Source organism: Caretta caretta, chromosome 5, assembly GCF_965140235.1.
Source record: "Caretta caretta isolate rCarCar2 chromosome 5, rCarCar1.hap1, whole genome shotgun sequence".
NCBI lineage: Eukaryota > Metazoa > Chordata > Testudines > Cheloniidae > Caretta > Caretta caretta.
In genome coordinates this window covers 49,586,351-49,600,485 of record NC_134210.1, presented here as the reverse complement: position 1 = coordinate 49,600,485, position 14,135 = coordinate 49,586,351, and the positions used below count along the sequence as shown (strand labels likewise).

General features: G+C 40.8%; 1 protein-coding gene across 18 annotated transcripts in view; it reads left to right on the top strand.

Moving 5' to 3' along the window:
• Positions 1-14,135, top strand: part of ARHGEF28 (Rho guanine nucleotide exchange factor 28) — a 197,951-nt gene that overhangs the window by 102,082 nt on the left and 81,734 nt on the right. The window contains exon 1 of one of the 18 annotated variants that reach the window (XM_048849312.2): positions 4,246-4,530. The exons of the other annotated variants lie outside the window; for them this stretch is intronic. Within the exon in view, the coding sequence (XP_048705269.2) occupies positions 4,446-4,530 (85 nt within the window). The 5' untranslated portion in view covers positions 4,246-4,445. Of the gene's footprint in view, positions 1-4,245; positions 4,531-14,135 lie in introns of those variants that run through there. 18 annotated transcript variants of the gene reach the window in all.

The window sequence follows — 14,135 nt, the reverse complement described above, 5'->3', positions numbered from 1 at the left end:
GAAAGGAAACAAATTTAAAACTGATGAAAGGAAATACTTCCCCCGGTGCCCATTAATCTGCATTTCACCCATGAAACTCTCTGCCACTGGGTATCATTGAGGTCAAGAATTTAGAATACAAATTAGGATTAGATATTTGTATGGGTAATGAGAACATCCACAGTTACACGAGACTGGATAATTATGTATAAGGAGTGAATCCTCTTGCTTCTGGGCAAAAACCAACCACTAACTGCCTGTGGTTAGGGGAAAAAATTTCTTCTGTGGACTAAAGAACACATACATATCATTTTGTGGTTTCTTGTCCCTGTTTCTGAGGGAACTGGTAGTGGCCACTGTTGGAGACAGGATAGTACCCTAGATGGTACCCTAGATAGTACCCTAGATAGGATAGGTTTCAGAGTATCAGCCGTGTTAGTCTGTAGCTGCAAAAAGAAAAGGAGTACTTGTGGCACCTTAGAGACTAACAAATTTGTTAGTCTCTAAGGTGCCACAAGTACTCCTTTTCTTTAGACAGGATAGTAACCCTGGTGCGAAATGGTATGGCAGTTCCCATGTTCCTGTATATCTATGGGATTTATCAATGCAATATCAACCTGACATTCCAGGAGGTCTAGGTATTCCAAAACTGATGCCTACACCATCCATTTAAATCAGAGTAACCCTTCTAGGTTACGGATCTTAAACATAAAAAAGAAGCTTACAAGAAGTGGAAGGTTGGACATATGACCAAGGAAGAGTATAAAAATATTGCTCGGGCATGTAGGAATGATATCAGGAGGGCCAAATCGCACCTGGAGCTGCAGCTAGCCAGAGATGTTAAGAGTAACAAGAAGGGTTTCTTTAGGTATGTTGGCAACAAGAAGAAAGCCAAGGAAAGTGTGGGCCCCTTACTGAATGAGGGAGGCAACCTAGTGACAGAGGATGTGGAAAAAGCTAATGCACTCAATGCTTTTTTTGCCTCTGTTTTCACTAACAAGGTCAGCTCCCAGACTGCTGCGCTGGGCATCACAAAATGGGGAAGAGATGGCCAGCCCTCTGTGGAGATAGAGGTGGTTAGGGACTATTTAGAAAAGCAGGACGTGCACAAGTCCATGGGGCCGGACGAGTTGCATCCGAGAGTCTCTAAGGTGCCACAAGTACTCCTTTTCTTTTTGCAGCTACAGACTAACACGGCTGATACTCTGAAACCTATCCTATCTAGGGTACTATCTAGGGTACCATCTAGGGTACTATCCTGTCTCCAACAGTGGCCACTACCAGTTCCCTCAGAAACAGGGACAAGAAACCACAAAATGATATGTAGGAAGGAATTGGCGGCTGTGATTGCAGAGCCATTGGCCATTATCTTTGAAAACTCGTGGCGAACCGGGGAAGTCCCGGATGACTGGAAAAAGGCTAATGTAGTGCCAATCTTTAAAAAAGGGAAGAAGGAGGATCCTGGGAACTACAGGCCAGTCAGCCTCACCTCAGTCCCTGGAAAAATCATGGAGCAGGTCCTCAAAGAATCAATCCTGAAGCACTTGCATGAGAGGAAAGTGATCAGGAACAGCCAGCATGGATTCACCAAGGGAAGGTCATGCCTGACTAATCTAATCGCCTTTTATGATGAGATTACTGGTTCTGTGGATGAAGGGAAAGCAGTGGATGTATTGTTTCTTGACTTTAGCAAAGCTTTTGACACAGTCTCCCACAGTATTCTTGTCAGCAAGTTAAGGAAGTATGGGCTGGATGAATGCACTATAAGGTGGGTAGAAAGCTGGCTAGATTGTCGGGCTCAACGGGTAGTGATCAATGGCTCCATGTCTAGTTGGCAGCCGGTATCAAGTGGAGTGCCCCAAGGGTCGGTCCTGGGGCCGGTTTTGTTCAATATCTTCATAAATGATCTGGAGGATGGTGTGGATTGCACTCTCAGCAAATTTGCGGATGATACTAAACTGGGAGGAGTGGTAGATACGCTGGAGGGGAGGGATAGGATACAGAAGGACCTAGACAAATTGGAGGATTGGGCCAAAAGAAATCTGATGAGGTTCAATAAGGATAAGTGCAGGGTCCTGCACTTAGGACAGAAGAACCCAATGCACAGCTACAGACTAGGGACCGAATGGCTAGGCAGCAGTTCTGCGGAAAAGGACCTAGGGGTGACAGTGGACGAGAAGCTGGATATGAGTCAGCAGTGTGCCCTTGTTGCCAAGAAGGCCAATGGCATTTTGGGATGTATAAGTAGGGGCATAGCGAGCAGATCGAGGGACGTGATCGTTCCCCTCTATTCGACATTGGTGAGGCCTCATCTGGAGTACTGTGTCGAGTTTTGGGCCCCACACTACAAGAAGGATGTGGATAAATTGGAGAGAGTCCAGCGAAGGGCAACAAAAATGATTAGGGGTCTGGAACACATGACTTATGAGGAGAGGCTGAGGGAGCTGGGATTGTTTAGCCTGCAGAAGAGAAGAATGAGGGGGGATTTGATAGCTGTTTTCAACTACCTGAAAGGGGGTTCCAAAGAGGATGGCTCTAGACTGTTCTCAATGGTAGCAGATGACAGAACGAGGAGTAATGGTCTCAAGTTGCAGTGGGGGAGGTTTAGATTGGATATTAGGAAAAACTTTTTCACTATGAGGGTGGTGAAACACTGGAATGCGTTACCTAGGGAGGTGGTAGAATCTCCTTCCTTAGAGGTTTTTAAGGTCAGGCTTGACAAAGCCCTGGCTGGGATGATTTAACTGGGAATTGGTCCTGCTTCGAGCAGGGGGTTGGACTAGATGACCTTCTGGGGTCCCTTCCAACCCTGATATTCTATGATTCTATGATTCTGAGGTCATCCGCGTCTTTTTCTAATTCACTGGGGTCATTAATGATACATATGATTCAAACAAAATGTGTGTGGTGGTATTTAATATTGAAGTAAAAATCCAACACTTGAAGCCTTTGAGGAAAGTGTTCTTCTCTGGCCTAATAAAAGTAAACAGAGATTTAGTTGAAGCAAAGAAAGAACGATGACCCATTAAATTACATTTTGCACAAATCAAGCACTTTATTCAGTGCTTGTATACTGCTGCTGTCTTCATCCATGAAAATTGATAGGTGTTTGTATAATCGCACCTGTGAATTGCATTTCAATTGAATTATTTTCTTCCAACAAATGTATCATTATCTACTACAAAAATGTGGAATGGGGAATCACTTGAAACATAACACAGAAGTAGCCCTGCAGACCTCAACAGTCCGAAAAATAATTGAAGTGAAGTGAGGAATGTTAACAAGCTCAAATGTCATCATCTTCCAAACCTGACATTTAAACTGCATCACATATTCACGCTTCTCCTTTATGTAGAATACAAGAATACCTACATTGTGGGGTAATTAAAAGAAATGTTTAATGGAGTTCAGCTAACAAACAGTGGACATGTCATTTTTGTGTTGGCTCTTGTACAGCCACATTTGAGCCTGTTTATAAAATGTAGTTTGTATAGTGTAAAGATGTTGGGGGAGGAGGGGATAATGAGTTCCTGCTGAATACTAATTGCCTACGAGTTGTTCAGGGAGACTGTATAAGAATGGAGGATTTGTTGTAAATTAGTCACTAGCTCTATTGTGCATTGCTATGAGGTTAGACCAGTGCTGTAAAGGTGCCAGCCTTACAAAATCCTTATGATTCATTGTCTCACTTGGTGACAGTATGAAGGAGAAAATGCTATTCAGAGTAAATATTATTGGAAAGAGAGCTCCCCTAATGGCTGTATAATCTTTCTTTACAACATTTACGCTTCTAGCTCATTTAGATTTGGAAAGATGGGAGCTGCAGGGTTATTGGTGCTTTTTTTCAGCTGCAAGATCCAAAGGTCTGCTGAGACTGATGGGGCACTATTGCTCTGGAGAAATATATAGTCCAGCAGATTGATTACTTGATGTTATTAGCTTACTTCTCTAGATTTCTTAATCTTCTGCTTCTAAAGCCCCAACTTTTAGCATAGCTTTACATGCAATCGTTTTATTAAAAATTATAACACAGAAACAAGGTTTTTGCATTTTGTTAAAAAACGTATTGTAGTGGGGTTGTTTACTTTTGAGACACATTTTCTCATTCCAAACTTAACTCCTATTGTTTTCATTTACATCAAAATGAAAAGGTGGGTTAATGATTCATTGGCACACAATGACCTTTCAAATAGCTGTGGACCATGATGTGGCAGCACTACTTTGAGTTCTCATATTTTAACCTCCTTGGGTCTGCCTTCATATTTACAGCCTGATCTGTCTACGTGCCTGGACGCCTGAAGAGAGCAAACATTTACAGCTTCTCCCTCCCCTGCGTTTAGAAGGCAATTTGATCCTGCCTTGTCCATTCTTTTATTTTCCATCACTCTCAGACTTGACTTGCTTTTGAATACAACTAAGTGCAGCTTTAAGTATCTGCTGTCTGATCTGTTTATTTTGTAAAAAGAATGGATTCAGATTCTGATTCACCTTTTAATTATTCTTGGCCTTCCTTACCCAAAATGAGGATTCGAAGAAGGGGAACCAAGCAAGGTAGAAAAAGCTGTCTTCTTTTAAACCCCTATTCCTTAATAGTTCTACCTCCTTTTCATTGTCTTCTTGCTGATCATGTGCAAGTAGATGTAAAAAGCCTTTTGGAATGAACAGATTTTTCTAGCTTTTTGCACCCTCAATGAAACTTGTCTTTTTGAAATCAGAGACACTCAGTTTGTTTAGTAAAAGAAAATAGTTTTATCCAAATTACATGTTGTGATTTTCCCTCTTGTTTATATTTCTTTATATGCCCAGTGAATTTTTCTTCGGGTTACAAGAGTTCTTTGACTGATCAGTTCTGACATACTAAGGACTTACAAAATAGTATTGCAACAACTGTTATAAACAGATTCTCTGTATGTATAAGACCTGCCTAAAGTCCTGTTTTGATTTTCGGGGCGATTTGTAACTTAACTGTGTGGCAGTGGTCAACAGCTAGTAGGGAAATATTTAGTTATAGGCAAAAATCAGAGGAGAGAGGAAAATCCTTTTCTGTCCATAAAATAATAGATGACAAGGTCATCTTTACTTTGACTTGCACGAATCCATGTTTAATTTTAATGTTTAATGTTCTTTGCAGAGAAAGCTTTGGGAGGTAAGTGTTATGAATATCATTGTAGCAAGGTGGTATTGTAGAGAGCATAAATTCCTTAAAAGAAATTGTAGATGGAAGGTAGTAGGTTTATAACACAGAAGATTATCATTGAAAATCTTACTGAGGATAGCTAACTTTTACTTCATTCTATCAGAAGCAGTAAAATAATTGCACCAAAGGGAAACATGTAATCTTTACCCTTTCCTTTCATGAAGTTGTTTTTTAGGAAAGAAAAAATAAACAAGAAAAATAAACTCCACAACCTCAGCTGTAATTAAAATCAATGGAACTAGGCTGATATACACCTGCTGAGAGTCTGGCCCCAAGTTTGTTTAGAGCTCAAAATGTTTATAAAATGAACATTTTAAACCTGGTGGGGGATGGGAGCCTTTTTAGTTTGCTACATTTATTCCTTTCCAGGAATGTAGGGTTTTTTTGTCATGTGTGGTATGTATGAGTTCTGTCAAGAAGGTGAAATGAGTTTTTGAAGTCTCATGGGGGTATATTCTCTGTTCAATAGCTCATGAAGACCCACTTTATCTATGAAGTGTCAAGCTGTAAGCACACACTCTGTCATGGTTTTATAATTGTTCTTTTGCCTTCAGACAGTAAAAATTTTTGGGACTCTGTTGCTGTATTTATGCATCACATTTTACCTGCTGCACAGCACTGGGTACACCTGTGATGCTATATATGTTATAAGTATCTTCTCTCCTCCATAGGTGATTTTTATCTCATTAGTGTTAATAGTATACCAATACATCTGTCTGTCAAATGCAGACTAGGTCATATGTGTGGTGGTTGCCTTAGTGAGAATGCATTACTTTATAGTGTGAAATGTATTCCACCTGCATAAATGCCAAGTACCCAGGGAGGCTGGGGAAGGGAAATCCAACCCTCTGCTCCAAACCAGAACAGGTCACTTCTATAGGAGGCTACTGGTTCGTGTCTCCTCCCTATTCACCTCTGGTCAGCCTCCACTGGGTCCTGCTAGGCCAAACCAAGTGGTCCCAGTACAGAGACCCTTTCTGTGGTACATAGGTGGTGTACACGCATCCCTGCCTAGCTGCAATCCCGATAGTGCCCCAACTCAATCCTTATGTGTTTATGGAGCTTAAGTGGTGCAAAGAGCATTGTGCTTCCCTTCTTGCACAATGTGTTAATTCCTCTCAGATTGAATAACAAAGTAAACAGAAACACAAATGGTTGGAATTAAAACTGTGGACATTTTTTCTGCAAATTGCAGAGACGTCATTCTGTAACTTGAAGATACTTTCCACCTGGCTCTGTGGTGATTTATAAGGGATACAAAATATCAAAAAAGACCAGGTTTTCCTACAGACGGCTTAGTGTGATCAGATACACTTTCAGCAATATTTCTTCTGGCCGATACGAGTTAAAGAGAATTACTAATTGCTGCTACCACAACCAGCAAACCATAAATCATAGGCACGCAGCAGGCATGGTGAGACATCAGAAGTAGGAACTGGTGGGCCTCTCAAGTGTGCTACAGCTACTCTACAGCTAACTGGTTTTAGTAATAGGAAACTGCCCTGAACAAGTTATGTATGCAAGTTTCTGCTTATTTTCCAAGCTCAACCCTGCTGAACTACATGGCTCTCATGAAAGAAGCATGTTGAAAATTATGGTCAAGATTTTCACACATGGGTGCCTAAAGTTAGTCACTGAGGCCCCTACTCCTTTAGCTCCTTAAGTACATGTCTACCTTTAAGCAGGCGAATAGTTGCACTGAAGTCAGTCTGCCCCTTAGACTCCTTATGTGCTTCAAGTTAGACAGAAGCTTAAGCACCTTGCTGAACTGGGGTGTGAGGGCCAGATTTTCAAGAGCTGGCCACTTCATTTGGGTGCCAGTGTGGGAGCTGAGCTCCTTCGAAAAATCTCACTCCATTTGGGGAGCTGAGTACTGCTGGAAATCTGGATCCAAATCTGGATTAAAATGCTTAAGCACCCAGGTTTGAAAAGGTTGGCCAATGTATTTAATTGTCTGATTTTTCCTTCCTTGTTTCATAGCTGTAATACTTCAAGTTATACATTAATCCATATTCAGATTGCTGGAGGTTATTCTGGTGAGCTGTCTGAAAGCTATTTATTGTATCCACAGAAAGGAATTAGTCTTTTTTTTTTCCTGGCTCCCAGTCTGGGCACATTGATGTATTTCAGTTCTCTCTCACTATGCATGCTCTTTTAAAACTTCTTGACATAGGCTTTGACTTGAGTGGAAAAAAATCTTCAGTGTTGTTATGTACTTGCCATTCTGTAAAGTAGGTCATTCAGGGCTAGAGCCATTCTTGTGCCAACACAAAACACATTTGAAATTAGTGTTATTTTGAAGCTCTGTTGTTAAAAATGAACATATTTTTGTTAGCTTCCCTGCTTGCTGAAATGTGCGACTCTTAGGTAGGATGGCAACTTAACATGATGGAGAATAAAGTTAGATGATGCACTGTGTTTCCAACTATCACTTTTTTAACGTTTGGGCATTATTATTTCTGTCATTCAGTAACATTTTTTTTTTTTTTTTGCTTTTGGATCTAAATAACAATAACATTCATTGCTGTCATTTAAATCTTCATTTACCATGTCAATGATGTTGATCTACATACTCTGTTAATAGAGAGAAAAGGTGGGTGAGTTAATATCTTTTATCTTTGAACCAACTTCTATAGGTGGGGGAGACAAGATATTACCTCACCTGCCTGGTCTCTCTAATATCCTGTTAACGATATGGCTACAACTCTGTTAATAGAGACAGGCATGCTTTTTTATACTAACTTGCCTATTGTCTTGGTACCGAACATGGCATAATAGTATTGAGATTTGTCACTTAGACCAACCCAGCAGCCCTGCTTGAAAGTTGCATTAAAAAGTGAGGGCCTTAATGACCTCAAGGTTTTGAATCTGTCAGATTTTTCTGGGTAAATAAATCACAACCCCTTACAACAATCTGTCAGACATATAAACTTTTTAGGACATATTCACCATCACGCTAAACACCAACTGCTGAGTTTTCACCAGTGTATGTTGGCTTAAAGTGTGGGGGGACCTCTGGGGTAGCAGAAACTGTGCTGAGGTACCAGGTTGTGGCCGCATAAAAAAACCATAACGCTGTTTACAGGGCAAGAGGACTACAACAGGATCGCACAGCCTGAAAGCAGGCAGTGCTGAAGCATGTGTGTCTAGGATGACCCACAGTGTTATCAATTGTATGACTCTTCTTAGAGTCTTCCACCTTCGGAATTCATACTGGAAGCAATGAAAGCTCCATTCTGTAGAATCTACAGTGCCAATCACAGGCAGATGGCATATGCCATCTAAAGGGGTGACTCAAATACTATGACCTCATAGGATTCACCATACTCTATATATCCTTGCACCAGCTTTGTGAATTCGGCCTATTTATTTTAATGGTATTTTACCTTGGGTCTTCAGTCATAGCAACAGTGATAGGGTTGATATATTTTTGTTGAAAACACTTTTTTAGTTGGCATTTCTGATTTTTCAGTGACATAAGTAAGGGCTTTCAGCATGTTAATATTGGCAGCTAATTTGTAATGGGCCAGAAATTACTTCCATTGAAATCAACAAGAGTTTTGCTATTGATTTCTGTGACATCAGGATCAAGTGCAGTATTTGAATTGTAACTGATTGCATGTCAGGCAGAAAGCAGTGAGTGAGGCTGCAGGAATCTGGTGCATAACATGTACTTGCTATGGTTTTGACTGTTTAAAAAAAATGACCTGGCCTTTCCAGAGGAAATAAGTTACTAGCGCGGTCAATGTATAATTATTAGTGCTCTCACATGAGTTCAGCAAAGTCTTGAAATACTTTTCCTGTTATGAAGTTAGACTGACTTAGTTGTCTTTTCATGCACGTATGAAATCAGTGGGAGGTTCTGCTTTTGTAAGAGCTGCAGGATTACATTATATTGGAAAGCCCAATTAATCCACTGAGGTTTAATTTTTAGTTAAAAGCTAATTGGACTATTCAGAGACTGCAGCTTTAAAAATAAACCAACTGAAACATCACCAGCAAAACACATTACCCCTATTAATTAATAAATTGCTATTAATAAAGATTTAGTGGCTGAAAATATCCCAAAGAATTATATATTTTAATATGCCCATGTGTATTCTCAGCAGCTCTCTTTGTTGAAGATTTCTGCACCAGATTATTACTCCCTTACATAGTAGTAAAATCATGTAGTATTGTATGTGGTATTAAAAGTGCCCTATGAATAAAAATATAACATACGGATTTGTCTTCAGCTTGGGATGCATAACTTGTAGTACGGTCAGTTACCTGATTGTAGCGCTGCAGCAGTGGGGGCAGTTGCTTACATGAGTAAACCATCTCAGTAGGAATTGGCTCTGATTTGCACATTGATTCGAAAAGGCCTGATACCTAGACTCTTATTCAGAGCAATATATCAACTCTATCCACTCGAATGTCTGAGTATTGCCCATGCCAACTTCAGTCGAAATTTTATATGTACTAGAGGGGGAGCATATTGTGGAGAGTAATAAGTCTGTAAGAAGCTGTGCAGGGCTCATTATTTTTATTTTCCGATCCATGGTTCAGAACCAGCACTCCAGAAGTTTACTTGCCACAAAAACATATTTACTGGTTTGCCAAATACCAACATTTTCCATGTGATTTTAACTGCCAAATATCTGCCAAACTGCTGTAGAAAACAATGATTTATAGGGATTTTTAAAACAGGGAGTCCAGGTTTTAGTCAGGCATAAAGAATTGATTTATAGCTCCAACAGTTCTCAAGATGTCAGTCACTAAAATCATTTTAGAATTCAAGCAGGAAGGAAAAGCAAAACGGTAATATAAAGGATGTGGTTTTGTGGTCTGAAATCCCACAAACCTGCCAGGGTTAGAAACCAAATAGTTTATAGTATACCATTTAAAAATTGGAATTTTCAACTTCCAGGTGGCAAGAAGATTTTTGTTTCAATCGTCATGGGTTGTGAGAGATGAGATTTCACAATGATGTGAAACCTGCATTTGATCAGGACATGCAGGTGAACCAATGACAGATGTGGGATGAGTTTTAAAGGGCAGATCACAACTTGATTTAACAATGCGGAGGGATGTTATGTGCCCCACCCCCCATTCTCACATACCAGGCATTTAATTGGGTCCTCGTGAGTTTCAGGGCTCCTACCATATAACCAGAAACCCAGGGAATACCCCTTGGCCTATGCCTAGGACTCAGTTCACTTCTGAATCCATTCCATCGCTCCACGTCTGCCCCACCTTCCACCCCTCCAAGTGGAGGGGTAGTAAAGGATCCAGCAGGGGGACCTCAGTCTGCAAAGACTTCAGGTCTCCTTTTTCTCCCATAGGTAAAAGGACATAAGGCTGGGTCTCATTTACCCCTTGGCAATGCTCCCTTTTAGCCTTATCTGCACTGGAACACTGCCTACAAGTAGAGATGAGCTAAGCAGTCCTTCCTAATATGAACCTTCTAAGTCTTAATGCTGTATCCTGACTGTGATGATGTGTCCTGACCATGATGTTGTAAGGAAGGCAGGAAAGAAACCCCACTAGACCTCTTGCCAATTTGGTTCAATAGGAAAAATTCCCTCTTGATCCCAAAACAGGCAGTTGGTCAGACCTGTAGCATCCTAAAAACTGCAGCAGCTACACTGCAGCTAAGGAGAAGGGAGTACTGGGTAAGTAGCAGGAGCAAGAGACTTTTGAAAAGCCTGCGAGAGTTTAAGTAAGTGTGGGAAGGGGGCACAAAAGCTGATTGGCTAGCCTGTTACCCCATCCCCAGCCAATGGGAAGGAGGCTGTTTGGGGTGGGGCAACTCCCCTCTCCAGCCAGATATGTGCTCCTGCGTTCGCTGCTCCCCCTCTCCTCCCAGGCACTGTGTACATCACCTGTGGTCCATTCAGGATCCCTCTTCTGTTGATTGTGGGGTATGGGCATGGTTCCTGGGTCTAGCATTGCTATTTTGGCGCTGGTCCTGGATTTAATAAAGCAAGTCCCAGACCTTGACCAGTGTAATTTCTAGTCATGGCCGTCACATCTTATCTCATGTCTCTGTGCACTTTGAGGGCCATACAGCATCCTCCAGAGGCAATTGCATTGTTTTCTTTGTTTTTCCACCTATATCCGTAAATCTTTATTGGTTTCCTCCTCCTCCTCTGCTTTGCAGGAAATAGGTTGTAGTCTGTAGAACTGAGAGGAAATTGCTGTATAGTTTTTGATGCCAGACAAACTTGGGTCAAACCTGTCTTTACTGAAAATTTTTATACTTTTAAAAATTAAAGAGCCTGATGTGCCTCTCAGTCAGTTTTACATCAGTGTATTGCCGTTGATTTCAATAGGGAACTCCTGATTTTACATGTTTTTTTTGGAATGTCACCTTTCAAGTCCCTGACTGCCCATCCTGCCTAAAACTGAACTGGCTGGCACTTTGTGCGCTGTTGCTCCCTGATAGTTTTCAAATTCAGCAATCAGCTGCTGAGATGAGGCTACATTTACCAACTTGACTAATATTTAGTACTATCTAATTAGGCAGATTGGTCTGCTAAGTGGTGAATTTGTGCATGAGCCCTCTCCTCAAAAGCAGCTTGAAAAGTAAGGTGTCTGCAGAACACACTGAAAATGTTTCCATAGCTGAGATAGGTTTTTCTCTTGGATAAAACAAAAAGGTATGGAACCACCATCCAAAGCTGTGGGTATTTTGGTAGAAATTAAAGTAAAAAATGTGTGTGTTATAGGTACAGTAATTTAGTATCCTTTTATTAATTAATCATGGAATCAATAAGTTGTTATAGTTTCAAAAGAAAAACATGCACAGCCTTCATTGACAGTGTCTTACTGTCAGGCCAAGTCCTGATTTATTACAACTGGTGATAAATGGTCCCTTATTAACTTCATTTTATTGATAGGTATTATTCATATGACTTACCGTATATTGGGTCTTGCAAGTTTGTTTATGTCTCCACATAAGTCTCAGCACTCAGTCACACTCCTTTGACCTACTTGAGAATGTTCTGAATGCAAATATGATGGCTATGACCGATTATTGTCATCGGTGGCACCTTGATACCAAGTGGAAGTAAGACTGTATCAAGTGTCTTCCACTTGCATCATGCACAAGTGGGCAGAGAGCTGAACATAGTTGTCAGTGGTCAGAGAATAAAGCATGATTCCTACCCAGTCAGTCTTGGTGTCACGTTGGATAGAACTCTCGCACAGTGTGACCATCCTACAAAGACAGCGACTAACTAGCTCAGAAAACTGGCCGGAACGACACGGGGTGCCAATGCCCAAACTTTACGCACTCCAGCCTTGGCACTCTGTTATTCAGTGGCAGAGTAGTATGCTCCAGTATGGGCTTGCTCGTCTCACACAATGATGATCAATTTACAACTAAATTCCACCATGCGTATTACTTCAGGCACACTTAAATCTATTGCTCTACCATGGTTACTGGCTCTCTGCAATATTGCTCCACCCAGTGTTTGCAGAGAGGAAAGCGTAGCAAAGCTTGTGACCAAATTGCTTGATATGCCACATCTGCCATTAATTAAAAACTCATTTAATCCACCACATGGTCATCTGCCCTCATGCCACCTGTTGTGGATAAATTTACTGGGTGAGGGATTTACAGTAGAGGATCAATGGCAAGCTTTCTGGTCTGCAGAGAAAATGACAGATAATTATTTTCTCTTGGACCCCACTCAACGTCAGCGAGGGTTTGATTTACTGCAAAGGCAATGGAACCTTCTGAACTGGGTTTGTACCAGACATAGAATTTGTGCTGCAGCAGAATTTCGGTGACGTTTCAGAGACTATGTCAATGTGGGCAGCCACAAACCATGACACGTATTGTTGAGGACTCCAAAATGACTCAACTTCCTGGAGGTCTTCCTGCCTTGAACATCATTGATAAGAACGGTGTGGCTTGGCTCATCCGGATTCCATATGCCAAATAAATAATTGATAGGCATTATTTATCTATTTAGTTTTCTACCATATTGGAAGTAGCATAGTAGAATGTTAGAGAATATCTGAGAAAATGAAGGCATTGTTTGAATGTAAATGTGTAATGTCTTTTTACACGAGAAGTTTTAGACCTTATTTAATATACCATAATTACATAAATTCCATCCCAGTCCCAAAATCTTCTCACCTTGTATACCTTTCAAATTCTGTCACTGTATATCAGGAACAGAATCCTAATGCAGTTTGAAAATAGAAATCAATCGTATCCAAGGGCCAGGAATCCTTGTTTTTAAATGGCATAAATCATTGTTTTCTGCTGAGAATAATAGAATATCAGGGTTGGAAGGGACCTCAGGAGGTCATCTAACCAACCCCGTGCTCAAAGCAGGACCAATCCCCAACTAAATCATCCCAGCCAGGGCTTTGTCAAGCCTGACCTTAAAAACCTCTAAGGAAAGAGATTCCACCACCTCCTTAGGTAACCCATTCCAGTGCTTCACCACCCTCTTAGTGAAAAAGTTTTTCTTAATATCCAACCTAAACCTACCCCACTGCAACTTGAGACCATTATTCCTTGCTTCTGACAGCTTGTCCAGATACTGGTTTCTAAAATCATGTGGGAAAGATGGTAGTTTGACAAACCAGTAAATACGTTTTTGTGGTACGTAAATTTTTCCCGGGTTTTTTTTCTGAACCATGGATCAGAAATAGACATTGCCATCTCTGCACAGCTTTTTGCATACTTATCATCTTCCATAGTATGCTCCTCCCACATACACATTTTTGTTTAAAGTTGACATGGACAATCATCAATCACAGAGCTAGATTCCTATACCAATGAATGAATTATGCTGATGTCTAAATATGGATCTTGTCTTGGAGGCTGGGGTGGACTACAAGGTCTTTCCAATTTGTATTTCGTTATTATGGAAATAATAATGAAAGGCTTTCTACTGCACCCACAGCACTAAAGGTGCAGTACTACAGAGTATTTAAAGATGAATGAAACTATGCCGTA